The 16,817-nt window shown below is 35.1% G+C and overlaps 1 protein-coding gene across 5 annotated transcripts in view; it reads left to right on the top strand.

Moving 5' to 3' along the window:
- Positions 1 to 16,817, top strand: part of PAXIP1 (PAX interacting protein 1) — a 134,807-nt gene that overhangs the window by 24,943 nt on the left and 93,047 nt on the right. For all 5 annotated transcript variants that reach the window (XR_008912360.1, XM_056799949.1, XM_056799951.1 and 2 more), the window contains one exon: positions 10,045 to 10,692. Coding sequence is in view for 4 of the 5 variants with exons in the window: in XM_056799949.1 (XP_056655927.1) it covers positions 10,045 to 10,692 (648 nt within the window). In the remaining variant the exon portion in view is untranslated. The remainder of the gene's footprint in view (positions 1 to 10,044; positions 10,693 to 16,817) is intronic.

Below are 16,817 nucleotides of genomic sequence, written 5' to 3'. Positions count from 1 at the left end.
TTTTGACAACTAAGCTGTTTTGATGGGTGTAAGGTAGAACCCTGGAGTTGTTTTAATTTTTCTAATGATTTGGAGCATTTTTCATATGACTGTTATTGATAGCTTTTATTTCTAACAAATGGAAACCTGTGTTACCTACTTTGACCTTCTGCCTTTTTTAGAGATCTTGATTTTTCAGAAGTGACTTGAGAGCTGAAATTGAACAGAGACAAAGTTTCTTTTCAGATTGCCAGGGGCAGAACCTTCCACATTTTCTGTCCTTTTAATTTCTCAGGCTATATCTTGCCTTAGTAAATGTAGTAGCTTCTTCTTGACCTTTGGGAGGAATAAGATAGTACAGCTTCCTTGTTAAAACTGGGACTAAAGCTATCAGGCGTATGGATTCAGAGTGGAAAGAGACTTTATAGACTATCTAGTCCAATCCAGTTAATTACAGGGATAGTGATTTGGAGGCTAGGAGATGATAACATTGAAAACCTAGAGATGGTCAAACTTGAAGATTGAATGACTCGCAGGAGGAGATCAGATTACTACATGGGAAGAATCTAGATGTGAAATTGAGTAGCAACTCATTGCTCTTGTGTTTCTTTGTAGAACTGTATGTGATGTCTAGTAATAATGCAATATCAGCAACCCCCCTCTACTCATTTCTGAGATTCTATAGATGAGTAACCAACAGTGATAATAGTGTTTATTCATCATAATGCCAAAGGCAGACCTACTGACTTCTCAGCAGGTAAAATAGGCAGGCTTTTTAGGGGAGAAGGTCTCCTACCTTCCTAAGCCTGTGTATTAAAGAAGGAGGAATAAATAGCTTGGAGTTACTTCTTGATTCTTTTTTTTTCAGTGATATTCAATTACTTAGGTTCCATATGGAGAGTCTGAGTAATCAATGATCTCTGGATGGTTATTGATAACACAATTATAAAAAGTTTAAGATGGCCAATAAATTGGTCTTCAGTATGATAATGTCCCCTTTCAAGGGAATAAAGCCTATTTCTCCTGAGAGATTCTATCATACTCTTTACTACCTTTTGTCAGCAACTTAGATGTGACATTCATCTCCTGTACTATTAAAGATAAAATTTCAGACTTTTCTGGATCCTTTATAAATAAGCTGGTTGAAATTAAAGATGAAATACTTGTTTTGGGGTCTGTTAAGGGGGGGGGGTTTGGGGATATGACGGGATGAATTGTAATGGGCCAGTGTCAGGTTATTAGCTGTGGATTGAAAGGCCAACAGAAACTCAAACCAGGGCAGAGCCTGGTCTGAGATCAAAACACAGACCACTCAGTAACAGGGAATTATCTTATTAAATAGGGACAGGTTGAAAGGGGGAATAAGGTAACCCTGATTCTAATTTTCTCTAACTAAAGTCCCCAGAATCTAAATGTCTCTTCACAGAGAGACTTCACATAGTTGGTCTACACTACACCTCACCTCAATAATCATAAATTCCCAGTCCCTGTTCTTGCTAATCCTGCTCTAAAAACCCCCTTTAGTAAGTATTGAAGGGAAATGGTCTGTGGCAAGATTAGCAGGGCCCAGATAAAGATCCCAAGTCCAGATGAACTTAGATCTCACAACAGCTACACTTGACAGGGTGATGAGTCAGGCTAGCTGTAGTTCAAGGATCTTCTTCATGGGAATCACAGGTCTTAACAGGAAGGACAGGTAAAGGTATGTTGATAGCAAAGCCTCACGGAGGCTTGCAGTCAGCAAACAACTAGAGAGACTCTTAACTGCTTCCCAGTTTTTCAGCTCAACCCTCTTTTCAACATTCCATAATTCTTTCCCTGCCTCTGTCCTCTGCATTTGCCCCTTGCAGACCCTCCTCTCATGCTATACCCTCTCTTTACTTATAACAGGTCACAGGTCTGTTATTTACATATATTCTATATTTTAGAATATTTGGAGTTAAAATTCATAGATAATTCTCTACCAGTTTAGTCATACTAGTAAGACATTAAGATAATACTTATTTCTCTGACCCTGAATTAAAAAATATTAATGTTGAAAAAAAGTTGAAGTAATTATTAGATGTTGTTGTGAATGTATACTTTAAAGACAGTATGACCAACTTAAGAATTTATTGTTTCTAAAATAATAAGATTATTAAGCTCTTGGACCCCTTTTCTTACATTCATATTTTAGTTCAGGTCTTCATCTACTCTCATCTTGATTATTGCAATAGCATCTTAATTGGTCTTCCTGCCTCAGGTATCTCACCACCAGTCAATGTACTGCTAACAAAGTAATTTTAATGCAGCCCTTTTCTGACCATGACTCCATATTCATTCAATTCCAAAGATTTCCTATTGCCTTTAGGATATACTATATATAATATATCCTTCTATTTAGCTTTTAAAGCACATTATAATCTGGCTTCAGACTATCTTCCCAGTAGCATTGAATATTACTTGCCCCTTCTGTATTTTGTACAAACTGGTCTTGCCTCTATTTGTCCCTCTGAAGATTCTGACTCTCTTCTCAATGCCTTTGCACTAGTCTATCCCCTGACCTGACTAGAATGTACTTTTTCTTTATATCTGCTTCCTTGAGACTCTCTTCAGCTCAAACACCATTTTCTGCCTGAAGCTTTTGCTGATCTCCCCATCTACTAATCCCCCCCCCCCAAATAACTTTATATGTATTCACTTTTTTATTATATGTGTTTATTTTTCTTGTTAGAATGTAAGCTCCTTGTGAGTAGGGGTTGTTTATTCTTTGTACTTGTACAATACCTGACATATAATAAACACTTAATAGATCTTTTATTGAGATGGCATAAAATTAAAATAATACTATGAAATGACAAAACTTTAAAAATGCTTCTATCAATAGGGATAATTTTTCTGTTGCTACCTATTGTAGTTGTTAGATTTTCCTTTGGTAGATAAAGAAATTAGTAACATCTTGAATTACTAGAGTACTTAAAAAGACATTTTATTGATGATTTTTGCTTTTACATCACAGTTATGCCCTCAGTTTTTTCTTGGGACAAAGAAAGGCAGTTATACAAAAGCATCCAGTAGAAACTGTCTGACATTGTACACAATTTTCTCTCAGTAGTCTTTCACCTCTGCCATGAGAACTGTTATTTTCATTATCTCTTCTCTTAGATCTTCATTAGTTTTTCAGTTACTACTTCAACTTCCTTTTACTAATGTATTCATTTACATTTTTTCAGTTGCATATAATTACAAAGCTCTTTCAAGATGTTTTTCTGTGATATATATGATCACTCAGCAAGGAAGGCTATCTTCATTTTACAAAGGAGGAAACTGAGTAGGTTAATTGGATTGTCCAATCTCATGTATCAAATTACTGTTAAAAAGCAGAACTATAACTAGTTAATCTGATTTCCTGAGTTAATTAGTTCACTTTCTGTTATATATTTCAGTTAGGAAAAGTAGTATTTGATAGATAAAGAGAAATAAATGTGACTAGATTAACTATAAATTTAAACTTTTTTTATTCATCCCCTAGTTTGATATAAATTGAGAAAAGTTAAAGCCATATTTTTAATTTAGCTGAAAATACTGAGAAATTAATATTGTCCCAAGTCTTTTTCAGAAATATCTGAATGAAAAAAATCTTATTAGGACTATAACTTCTCAGGGAAATGATACCCTTCACTAGTTTTGATCTTAGTCCTAATATCTTGAAGTACATAAAAGGTTAAGAATGGAAGTTTTGGTCTTAGGGAAAATGGATTAAGAGTACTAACCAGACTTAGAGGAAATAACCTCTTACCTATGCCTCTATGTCATGCTTTGAGGAGGCTAAGATAAGGATCCACCTATGGACCTATTCTCTTTTCCTCATCCATATTGTAAAGATAAAGATGGGAAGAAAGAAGTCTCTGATGACTTGATTTAGTGGAAATATTTCTTGGATTTGCCTTTGACTTGCTGAAGAAAAGAAACTTTGTAGATGGGAGTGGGCAAAAGATTAAATGGTTTGGGGAAAATGATTCTCTGAGGGTCTGCAGAAAGTCAAGTGATGAACATTCTACTTGATGAAGCAGACTTTTTGTTAACTAAACTCCAAACACTTGTTGGGTCTTGAGTATGTTAAATTCCTTGTTCAAGATCCCTATAAATTGTGACATGAAATGACCTATGTACCTGAGGGCATCAAGAAACCATCAGTTTTGTTTTGATTGAAATGAAGGTGAACAGAGGCAAAAAGTTCTGAGCATAGTCAATTTATTAGTAAGGTGAGCAATTACCAATAAAAATGGTTCCTTTGGCTCCTCAATCAGCCAAAAGATCACAAAGACGGGTTTTCTAGGTTTCATGTAGTTTTGGGAAGTACAAGAAGACATAAAACATGAAGCATCACAGATAGAAAATGAAAGTCTAGAATGCAGGGCCTAGCAACAACCTCTCCTTTCCATCTTGTTATATAAAAAGCTCTTCGATGGTGTCCACCTCTGTGGCTGGTTAATGTCGTAGCAACAATAGACCAGACTTTCTTTGAAAGATGGCTAGTGTTGCAGAGATAACAGGCTTCTCAGTGCCCACCTGCATCTTTCAAAACTTGTTAATGAGATAACTGATCTCCTTAATTGTACTTGGGTATGCAAGGCTCTTTAGTAATATAACAAGTTACCATAATTGGGCATGGGCAGGAAACGGTATAGAAATAATACATTTATTTAACTAAATTCAATATAGAACATCTGAATTTTAAACTAATTTTGAGAGAAAAACTGAACTCCTGGGTTCATGAACTTGTGAACTTGGAGACAAAGAAACACAGCTCAGACAGTTATAGAATAGGATCAGTTACAGAATGCAATCAACATAAAACAGAAAATCAGCTAGGAAATATTTCATTTTAGGTTCAAGCCTACCAGAAAGAAACTAGATTTTCTTCTAAAAATAAAAAGTTTTCAAAGTACAATTATTATTTTGGAATACAAAGTGATGTTTCTTTTATCCTTTAAAATAACCATAACTTTTCTAACAGAGAATTGTTTTGACTATTTAATTTTAGGTAGACCAAAACAAAATGATTATGTATAATTTACTATCTTCTTTGAAGGGCAGCATTTTCACCAAAATTCCTTTAAGCAGTGAATGTAAAAAGGGGGGGAAAAAGGAAACTAATTAGCTATGCTATGGTAGCTGTACTAAAGGATAAATGTCAACTCCATATCAAGGAGTTTCTCCCATTTTTTAGAAGCTTTTGAGGGTAAGCAATTAATAAATATCTATAAAACCCAAAATGTGTAATTGTAATCTTTAATGTTTATCCTGCAATTAAGATTTTTGTGGCAAGTGGATGATTTCCTTAGGACAAAAGGAAAATTGGGCGAATATGGTTATATTTACTATTGCTTGATGACATAGTCCAAGTAAAAAATATAAGAAACTTATTTAACACTATACACTTTTTCTTCATTTTTATTGGACACTAGAAAAATTTTACTTTTGAAGTTCTGAATTCTCTTTTTAGAAGAATTCCTTTCACTCCTCCAGACTATGTATTTTCACTCTTTTTTGTCCCTCATTTCTGGTGGTTTCTTCTTTACCTCCTCCTCCTAGCTTCCCTGGCTTCTTCCATCAAGTCTCAGGTTCTGCAAGAATCCTTTCTCAGCCTTCCTTAATCTTACTGACTTTCTTTTGAGATTCCCCTTAACCTCTTTCCCCAGATTTATTCCTTTTTTAGCATGTTTGTGCATGGTTCTATGCATATTCTCTCCTTGAGACCACGGATTGTTTTTTGCTCTTCTTTGTATCCCTAGTACAATATCTAGCCCATAATACACATTTAGTAAATGCTGGTTGACTGAGTTAATTGGAAAAAAGACAAAAAAAACAACATTGCTTGCAGAATTGCTACTAAAAGCTTGTTTTTTCCAGTGTCCCTTCCAGACCTATAATTGCATGGTCATCACTTTATTAATTTCACTGGAATCCAGGTATTTGTGACAACTTTCAACTCATTGGTATGATTTTCTTTAAAACAGGTCAAGGATTTGCTCTGTTCCTGAGTAGAATAAAAATTTTTACATCTTGAGAGCCACAATGTGATAACATCTAATCCATCAGCAATCTTTTAGTCATTTAAAGGTGTATTATACTGTTGTCTACTCTCTTTCAAAAACAAAACAAAATTTGTGTCACAAATGTTAAAAATGACACCTTCAGGGCCATGTGTTTCGTAAGTGATTGACTAAAACTATGGCTTCCTCGTATTTATAATTATACTTAACTGGGGTTAATACCCCAGAGTGAACTAAAAAAATATAAACTCTGCCCCCACCTTCACATTTTTTTGACTTTTTAGAAATTTACAACCATCTACTTTTCCTTTTGCTTTCTTCCCCTCCCCTCAAGTTGAAAAATGGAAAAAAAAAACCCAAAACAAAAAAACCAAAACTTTTACATAGTCAAGCAAAATAAATTTCTTAATTGACCGTGTATGCTTTAGTTTCCTTAAATGTAAAAGGAGATCATCGCACTTGTCTCACAGGATTATTATTAGGAGGATTAAAAGATAATATTTGTAAAGCATCTAGTGCATTGTACATAGTAGACACTTAAGTACTTGTTCTCTTCTCCCTTTTTTTTTTCTCTCTCTAGGATGTAGGCAGTATTCTTTATAGTGGGTCTTTTGGAATTATGTTGGGTCATTGCATTGACCAGAGTTCTTAAGTCATTTCAGAGTTTTGTCTTTTACAAGGTTGTTGTTATTGTGTAAATTTTTTTCCTGGTTTTGTTCACTTTACTGCATCAGTTCTTTCAATTTCTCTACAGCTTTCTACTTCATTGTTTCTAATGGCATAATAATCCTTTACATTCATGTACCATAATTTCTTCAATCATTCACCAATTGATGGATCCTCCTCCTTTAGTTTCTAGTTTGTTGGTATTATAAACAGAACTGTTAGAAACATTTTTATATATGTAGGTCTTTGTCCTCTTTGATCTTTGTATTATATTGTAGTAGTAGTTAGTAGTAGTATTGCTTTATCAAAGGCTACTCACAATTTAATAATTTTGGAGGCATAATTCCAAATTATTTTTAATAATGGTTGGACCAAGCCACAGTTCCACAATAGTGCATTTCTTGCAGTCCTTCTGATATTTGTCCTTTTCCTTTTTTTATCAATTTTACCAGTGATGGTGAATGTATGGCACACAGAGCATTCTCTGTGTGCACTTGGCTGCCCTTCCCCCCTATTAATTACTAGAAAGGAAGAGGGACTTGGGTGCAGCTGCTCCCCTCCCCCTCTCCACTGGGCCTGATCACATTTTTCACATTCCCAGGCCCTTTGCCCAGTAGCCCAATGGGAGCACAGAGAGGGGAAGGGTGGGCAGCTCACAGGCAGCAAAGCTAGAAGGGAGCAGAGTACTCAGGCCAAGGATATTCCTTATTTCACCCACCCCTCCACCAAGCACCCCAATGGGAGTGATTTCTTCGCTCCCCAGTGTGGAGTAAGGTGGGGCATGGCACTTGCGGTGGGTCCTGGCACTTCTTTAAAAGCTTCTCCATCACTGAACTAGACCATATGCTTAGTACTTTTTACTAGAACTATTATCAAAATTTCCTACTGACTTCTTTGTCTTCATTCTAGCCTCTCTTTTCTAGCTTTCTCATAGCTGCCTGGGAAATCTTGGTAGTGTACAGAGATCTGATTGTTACTTGCCTGACTGCAAACTTTGAATATCTCCCATATCACTTAAAGTACCTTAAGTTCCTCCATAGTCTCATAGTCTTGCCTTCTATGATCTACCTTTTCTAGCTTCATTTCATACTTTTCCCTTTTCATTCTCTATATTCACATTATACTGCTATATTAGTCATTTCTTAATCTTATCCTTTCTTTTCTGCACTGTCAGCATTTTTGCAGATTTTCCTCTATTCCTAGAAACACCCCTTCCTACATTTCTGCCTGTTGAAATCTTTCTCCTTTTTTCTCATCCCATGAAGTGTCATCTCCATGAAGTCTTACATGCTTACTTTGACTGAAAGCAATTCCCTTCTTCAAATTATTATAGAACTTCTCCTTTGTATTTATCATCTACTTTTTTTTGGTACTTATTTGTATATATGTCTGATTCTCCTATTGGCTTAGTAGCTTTTTGGGAGCATGGATTATATTGCTTCACTTTTGTGTTCTCAGTGTCCTAAAGTCTTAATTTGATGCCTCATCATGGTATTGTGTAAAGGGAACCCCTTCCTCCTAGCTTTGTGAACTTGCAAGTCCTAGGAGCATTACCCAGAACATAGGGTTACAAGTCTGGGTCAGAGAGACTTTGATTGGTTCTTGAGATGTGTTAGAGCAGCCCACAGTGAAAGGAAGTGACATGGGGAAAAAGGTTTTTTGGCCTGGAGTTCTGGACTGGATTCTCTCTGGAGGTTGGTGGCTCAGGCAGAAGAGACCCTCTTGTGAGCTAGGAAATATATTTTTATTTCTTTCCCTCGTTATTTCTTTCTGAGACTATATTTATATTAAAATTTAATTGTTAAAAGTTACTATCTTCCTCGACTTAAGAGTTAAATTAATTTTTTTATAAATGGTGATCACAATCTTTTTTTAAACTAATATTATATTTCCAAACAAATTTCTAAATATTACATTTAGCATATTACATTTGGTTTAATACTAATTTTTCAGTGTTACATTGGTGACACCTGAAAGCACATGCTGGAGGATATACCATTCTGAAAAGTTTTTGATTATGATTGGAGATGGACTGGTTTGTCCTTTTTTTTCCCCAAGGAATCAACAACCTTGCTAGTTTGTTAAGGCTCATCACTAGAAGGTTGGTTCTATTTTTTTATTATTCATAAAGATTCTACTTAAGTGAAGGTGTAAAAAGACAATACATAAAGGGATATGTGTTATATGTTGTATGTGCTTAATAAATGTTGATTTGAATTAAATGATTCTGGAGTTTCAAAGCCTGAGTAGCTGTGGGAGGATGGTGAGGCCACAAACAGAAATAGGGAAATAGATTTTCAGAAGAAAGTGAGTTAGATTACAGAAGTGTTTTGACAAGACATTCATGTGGTAATGACCAGCAAATGTTGGAAATTTGGTTCAGAGTTAGAGATTAGGGCAGAATCTATAGATTTAGGGGTCATCACTCTAAAAATGGTTATTGATAAGATCATCAAAGGGGGAGTAGTGTATATAGAGAAAATAAAGAGTCAAAGATAAAGCCCATGTGGAAGAATTAGATGTGCTAACTCCTTGATCATAGTTGAATTAAAAATTTCTTTGGCCTCTTTTGAGAGTCAGGCTGACCTAGTAGATAGAAGCTGACTTTGAAGCCAAAAGGTTCAAGTCCAATGTCTGACACCCCAGCCCTATGACTATAGGCAAGTTAATTAGCCCATGAGAGTGCCCTACGCAACTTTTTTAAGATTTTAAGTTTTAGAAAGGGGTGTCAGTGATTTTGGAGAAGGAATTTCCTTATACAAATCCTCTTTGTTGTATTAATGAAATCATAAGTTGGGTCCCTCTCTTAAGATCTATTCCTTGTTTTCCTTTACTATTAAATAACTCTAGCTCTTGTTCCCCAATACAGTTAAGTTGCAGTATTAAAAGAGATATCATCTTTATAGAGTATTTTCTAAAAGAGGTGTACTTTATTAAAATCATATATGTAAAAATCCATTTTTGCAAAAAGAAAATTGCCATAGCATTCCTTAAAAAGAAAGTGCCCATCCTATTTTTAAATGTAGGATTTGTTTTATTTAAATTGTTTTACATTGAACTAATTATGAATATATAAAGTGATGAATCCTCTAGTCATTGAAAGATAATGTTTTTGTTGTTTTGAGTTTAGTGTGTTGTGGCTAAATGGAAATTTAGGTTATTTCTATAGTTGAGATTAATATCTTCTCAGAATTGTTTTTAGTTATGTAGATCAACAGTGGTTCTTCTGTATGGTGGCATGAAGGCTATAATCCATTTTTATTTATACAGGCTTCCAGGAAATTATTTGATTACCAAGTTGTAGTGAAAGGAGAGAAACTGAATTGTAGGGCTTTTAATTTATTTTTTATTTTCTCCTCAGGAAAAATATGAATGTGCTCTTAAACGAGAAAGCATTAAAATTGTGACACCAGACTGGGTCCTGGATTCAATATCTGATAAAAGTAAAAAGGAGGAAGCCTTTTATCATCCTCGTCTAATTATTTATGAAGAAGAAGAGGAGGAAGAAGAGGAGGAGGAGGAGGAGGATGAAGGGGAAAATGAAGAACAGGATTCTCAAAATGAAGGTAGTACAGATGAAAAGTTGTCAAGTCCTACAAGTTCTCAAGAAGGATCAACATTAGGTGACCAACCATTCTCACCTAAATTAAACACTGAAAAATCGAAAGGGGAATTGATGTTTGATGATTCCTCGGACTCCTCACCTGAAAAACAAGAGAGAAATTTGAATTGGACTCCAGCTGAAGTCCCACAGATAGCTGCAGCAAAGCGCCGACTTCCTCAGGGAAAGGAGTCTGGTTTAATTAATTTATGTGCCAATGTCCCACCAGTTCCAAGCAACATTTTGCCTCCGGATGTCCGAAGTAATTTAATGGCTTCAGGACAGGGTCTCCAAAGCTCTGAAAGACCAGAAATGATGGCTACTTGGAGTCCAGCTGTACGGACATTGAGAAATATTACTAATAGTGCTGATATTCAGCAGATTAACCGACCATCAAATGTAGCACATGTAAGTCGCACTTTAAAAAATTCCAAAATAATGGACTTTACAATTAAAGGTTTTATATGCATTATCCATATTTCCAGTAATGTTGTGTATTGTCATATTATTTTCAAGGTTGATTACTTCTCACAGTATTTTATTTAGATCAGTGAAGTAATGAGAAGTTGGTATTTTCTTTGAATTACTCTTGTTTTTATTGTTTTAGATAGTATAAGCTGTAGTCATTAAGAGATACAGTTGCAGTTAACAATCTTCAAATGATTTGTCTAAAACAGAAAACTATGTATATTAAACATTGTATCCTTATTAACATGCCTGTACGTTTCTAAAACTAAAAATGAGACACAGATACTGAATCATTAGCATTATATTCAAGCTGATCAAAGAGTTAAAAATCAGTAAGTATATAATTATGGCTCTATGATAATTGAATGCCATTATATGATAGACATTAATTCTGGATTAATTTGTTTATAAAATACAAACAGCTCTGTATATGCAAAGCAAGTGAGATGGTTGGTGAACATTTAGAAGGGGAATAGTGATTACAAAGAACATGGCTTTATGAAGAACAAGTCATGCTAGACTAACCTTAATTTCCTTTTTTACAGGACTACTAAACTAGTAAATGAGGGCAATGCTATAAATATAGTTAATCTAGATTTTAGCAAAGTTTTTGGTACAGTATCTCATAATACATTTGATGGTCTTGTGCAGAATTATATTAAATAATAATACAATCAAATGCATTCAGAACAGTTAAGATGACAGAACTCAGAACAATTAATAGTTATAGTAAATATTTTGGAAGTTTCCTAGTGAATACTTTGGGGATTTATGTTTGGTTCTGAGCTGTTGAACATTTTTACTTGTGACTTGGATAAAGGCCTATAGAACGTGTTGTTCTTCACCAGTGCAGGTGACCCAGAGCTTGGTGTGATTGTTAAATCATACCCTGGAGGGTGGTGGAGGTTGTCCAAAAGAATCTTGAAATTTCTAGAGCATTGTCTTGAAACTAATAAGATGAAATCCAGTGGTGTAAATGGAAAATGTTGCACTTACATACAAACACGAGATGGGAAGGGGTATAGGTAGACAAGTTCTAAAAAGATTGGGTAGTTTTGGTGGACTACAAACTCAATATGAATCAGCAGTATGAAGTAGCCCCAAAAGTTAGTGTTTTTTTTGGGGGGGGGAGTCCTACCTCATCTGGATTATTGTGTCCAGTTCTAGGTGTTTAAGGTCTAAATGTTTAAGGGCATTTGTAATCTGGAGGATGTTCATAAGAGGGTAGCCAGGAGAGTAAAGAGCCTTGGGTTCTTCACCAGGATAGATTGTAGGAACTGGACATATTTAGTCTAGAGAAGAGAAGACTTGGGACATGCCAGCTGTGTTATTTGAAGGGCTTGCCATATGGAAGAGGGACTGGACATATACTGTTTAGTTCCAAAGAACAGATCCAGGAACTGTGAATGAATAGAATTTGTAAAAAGGCAAAGTTTGGTTTCAATTCTGGAAAAATTTCTCAACAATTGAAGCTGTCAAAAACCTATTCAAGTTGCTTTGAAGAGTTAGTTCCCTTTCCTTGGAGGTCTTCAAGCAAAAGTGAGGTTATCCCTTGTTAAGTATATTCTAATGGTTATTCCTTTCATGTGTGAATGAGTTGCTCTAGCCGCTGAGGTACTTTCCAATTTCAGATACTGTAATTTAGGTTGAAATCAGAGAAGAAGAATGTCTTGGGACTTAATTTTGAAGAATTAAATTATAGTTTACTTTGTACTCATAAGAATTCCTAAGTGGCTAAATAGCAAACATTTGTTACACATCATGTTGTTTGCTTTAATAGAATTTTGAATCATTAAGTAACTTACATAAAATTATTGGATATAGATATTTAACAGCATTCACTCACTTTATACCACTCATTTTGAGAGTAGGTGTTGGAGAGGGCCTGCACAGAGGAAAAGGGACTGGGAAGAAAACAGAAGTGATGGAAACAACAGTATGTCAGTATTTTAGAAATTAATGCATTAATGTTGATGCATTCAGTGCTGTTTTTGCTATATATCTTTTTGTGGGTTTCCACAGAACCAGGTACCTACTTATTTTTTTTAATTCAATTTAGACATTTATTAAGTATATTAAAGCATTTGTTAAGCTGTTAGAGGCACTGTGTTAAGCCTTGGAGATGCACAGATTCACATAATATAGCCCCTGGCCCTTAAGGAGAGGTTATAAACTATTGAAAGAATTTCAAAAATATAAAAGACCTTCTGGCTTTGAAAGAGTGAAGAGCAGAAAGCACAATTTGTTAAAAAAGTATTTTACTTTATGATTAACTCCACTAGGAGCTATTTGCCTAGATCTAAAGACATATTAGAGAAGGATAGGGGTGTGCTGGAGCCAGCTTTATCTTCAAGTTAATTGTTAATTTTTTAGCAGGAGCATGTATAACTCAAATTACAAACGCTAAAATTTGGGACTTGATTTATCATTTTGTTGGTTGTCTAGGCTTAAAGTGTTGGAGAAAATGTAATGATGAAGATTAGATTTATATTGTGTCATGTGTACAAATTTTTTCCCTGGGGGAGCCAGTTGTTAAACTTTTATTGACACACCCCTGGGAGGACAGCACCATGTAGTGCATGTAGCATTAGCCTTGGTGCCCATAGTCTGGGTTTGAGGACTTTGCTTCTGACATATAATGATGGTGTGACTCTTTGGTGAGTTCTTTTGACCTTTCACTGCTCCAGACACTAAATTCAAATTATTGGTGGGGAATTCTTCACTGAAAGTTCTTTATATCAGTGTAATGAATCTGTATCAATCAAATACTTAACATATAAACTGGTTTTGTACCTTAAAGGGTCTATAATCCAAAATCCATATATGTGTCTGTGTGTGTGCGCACGTGCATGTGTGTATGTTTGTATAGGCTTATGATGAACAGTGTTTTGGGATAGATTTTATATTTATTTTAAAGTATATTTGTCATAAAAGGTGAGGATATTATGTGGCATATTATTGAACCTATTAGGAGCACTTGATAATGATGATTGAGAGACCAATTTTTTGTTGGCAAAATTACTGCAGATATCTAGAGATTACAGACAAATGAATTTTCAGGAATGTTCATGTTTTTTACAAAGCATTTACATGCATGAACATGGATAGAAATATCAAATTTGAATTTTTGCGGAGTGTGGAGAACCTGCCATAATATGACATGGAATTGATAGCAACTTTTTAGGAAGTAGGCATTATGTCAGAGCCCTGCCAAAGGTTGCCGTTCTTGAACTTAATGTTTTTCCTGCTTGAATTTTCATCTCAAGGAGGAGGCCTCATGAGTCAGTAGGACGGTTTTAGAGCAGAATACAGAGTGCTGCCAAGAAAGCTATTGACCGTCTTTACCATCTGAAGACAAAAAGACAAGAAAGCAGACTAGCAACTGGGGAGTATTCTCCTATTGCCTGCTACTAGCATATCTTGGTGCAGAACCTTTCTGTTAACTGGATACTGACTTACCCAAAATTTCATCTGTTTTATCCCCCACCCCCCCTTCAGTCTTTAAGAAAAAAGTGCATGCATGTAGGTATACGTGCTCACACGCACACACACTCACACAGAGAAAACCTTTTATTGCAGTCCAGTCAATAAATAAGCACTTATTAAAGGCTGACTATGCCAGGTGCTATTTTATGTCCTGGTGATACATTAGAGATTGAGTACTTCTATATCTCCTCTGTACTAAATTGTACAGTGAAAATTTATGTTCAGAATAATGCTCTGAGATACTACTTCCTGACCTGCAAATAAAATTCAATTTGTTATAGTCTACTTATGATAGATTCTCAAAAAAAAAGATTGTAATAAGAGAATTTTCTTGTTAAACCTTAGATTACTAGTAACTAAAATGAATGACATCTCTATCCTTCTAGAAAGATCATGTGGATTTAGAACTTATGATATGATAATGATATGATATGATAATGATAAATAGTATGATAGATATATCTCTAGTAGTAGATATAAGAAGTGCAAGGAAGAGAATGAATAAGGACCTTGGAAAATAAGGTTAGTAATATTCTGTTTGTGTTTATGTGGTGTAGGAATCTATAAATTGGTCTTATGTGATCAACTGGAAAATTACTTCATATATGCTATGAGCATCACTAAGCATCTAAAAACAAATTTCTTAGGGTTGATATGCAGTTGATTGAATTATGAAAAGATAATGGTAGATTTTAGAACTTCAATTTGATCCAAACATTTATTAAGCTCATGTTGTGTTCAGTTCAAAGAACACAAGGAGCTGTCAAGGAGCTGAAAAAGTCTCCACGAAGACCTTAACTCTAGTACAAAATGGAATTTAATAAATGCACAAGAGGTTATAGAAGAATTCTAAATGAGTTTCAAATATGGAACACTTCCTGGCTGAAGCTTTGTGTTAGGTTTCATAGGTCTATCAGTTGTATTGAGTGCTGAAGAATTGACAAGATTTTGACAGCCAGAGATTTAAGGAGTAAAGGGCACTCTGAATATAAACATTAGTTGGAAAATGTGTTTAAAGTCCAGTACTCTGGAATACTATGCAAAGGGCAATGAAATAGGTTTTATTAGAAAGACAGGTTTTGTCTTGTTTATGGAGGACCTTGAATACCAAGTTAAAGAATTTTGAATTTGGTTTGACAAGAAATGATAAGCCTTTGAAGATTTTGAACAGTGGACTAATGTGACTGAATGTGAGTTAATGCATATTGTTCTGGTAGTGGCAAAAAGGGTAGAACTGGAGATGAATGAAGCTTTGGAAATAGGGAAACTGGTTAGGGGACCTAAACTGTATTGTTAACTGTGATAGTGGAAGCAAAAAGGACTGATGGCAAGTGATACTTTGGAGGTTTAAATCTTTGGACTTGGCAACTATCTTGACCTGGGCATTCAAGGAGGGAGTAGTCAAAAATGACTAAGACTGAGAAAGTTTGACTAGAAGTCTCGGGAGGATCCAGAAAAATGAGGATTAAGAAAGGGCTTTGAATTTGGTAATTAAATGGTTATTGAAAACATTTGAAAGGACATAGCAGTCATGGGATGAAAGCTATGTTGTGGGAAGTTGATATTTTAGTGGATAATAAAGTTGCAGAATAGCAAAATTCATCTGTTCTTAGGAAACATTTAATAAGAGTAAAAGATTTCTTAGGAAACATTTAATAAGAGTAAAAGATATACTATCTTTAGAGGCATTGAAGTTTAGGCAGAAGAGGAACTAGTGGCAAGGTAGACATTTGTTTTTTGCTTATTTTTAATTTTTAAAAAGTTAATTTTTCATTAACATTTATTTTTTTTCCTTCCTCTTACCTCTCCTATCCCTGAAAGTAATATCTTTAATACCACAAGTTAGGTACCCAAGGAAAGGATATACTGATGGAATAAAGTTTAAAAAAAGTTGAGGGATTAGTTCTATTCCACAGGGTTCCCATGAAGATTGGGTGAGATACTCTATATAAAGTTCTTTAGAAAAAAATGTCATGTTAGAATGGCCATATTTTGGAACTCACCATCAACTAGAACTGGCATGAATAAATGGCATGAATTTTTGAAATGATTTATATTGGTATTAAGGAGATAAGTAAGGTATATAAGTAAAAGATGAAGATACAGAGAAATTTGGAGGTATGAAGGAGAATTGAGGGAACTAATGTCAATTCTCTCTGTTCTCTATAATAGAAAGGGAAGTTGAACTTGAGAGTATAGAGAATGATGACAGCTAGGTGGCTCAGTGGATAGAGAGCCAGGGCTGGTGATGGGAGGTCTTGAGTTCATATGTGACCTCAGATACCTATTAGCTGTGTGACGTCCCCGGGCAAGTCACTTAACCACCATTGCCTATGTATTGGTTCCAAGGCAGAAGAATGGTAAGGTTAAGTTTCTTGCCCAAGGTCACCCAGCCAGGAAGTGTCTAGGTCAAGATTTGAACCCAGGACCTCCTGTCTAGGCTCAATCTACTGAGCCACACAGCTACCTGGTTTCAGTTCTAAGATAGAAATTAAGGGTTTTAAAAAGAAAAAAAAAGTATAGGGAATGGAGATGAGGTTTGGAATTTAGGATAGCAGAAAAACTTTGAAACAACTGAT

The sequence above is a fragment of the Monodelphis domestica genome, chromosome 5 (genome assembly GCF_027887165.1).
Source record: "Monodelphis domestica isolate mMonDom1 chromosome 5, mMonDom1.pri, whole genome shotgun sequence".
Lineage (NCBI taxonomy): Eukaryota > Metazoa > Chordata > Mammalia > Didelphimorphia > Didelphidae > Monodelphis > Monodelphis domestica.
The sequence above is the reverse complement of the archived record's forward strand: the minus strand, read 5'-3'. Positions and strand labels throughout refer to the sequence as shown.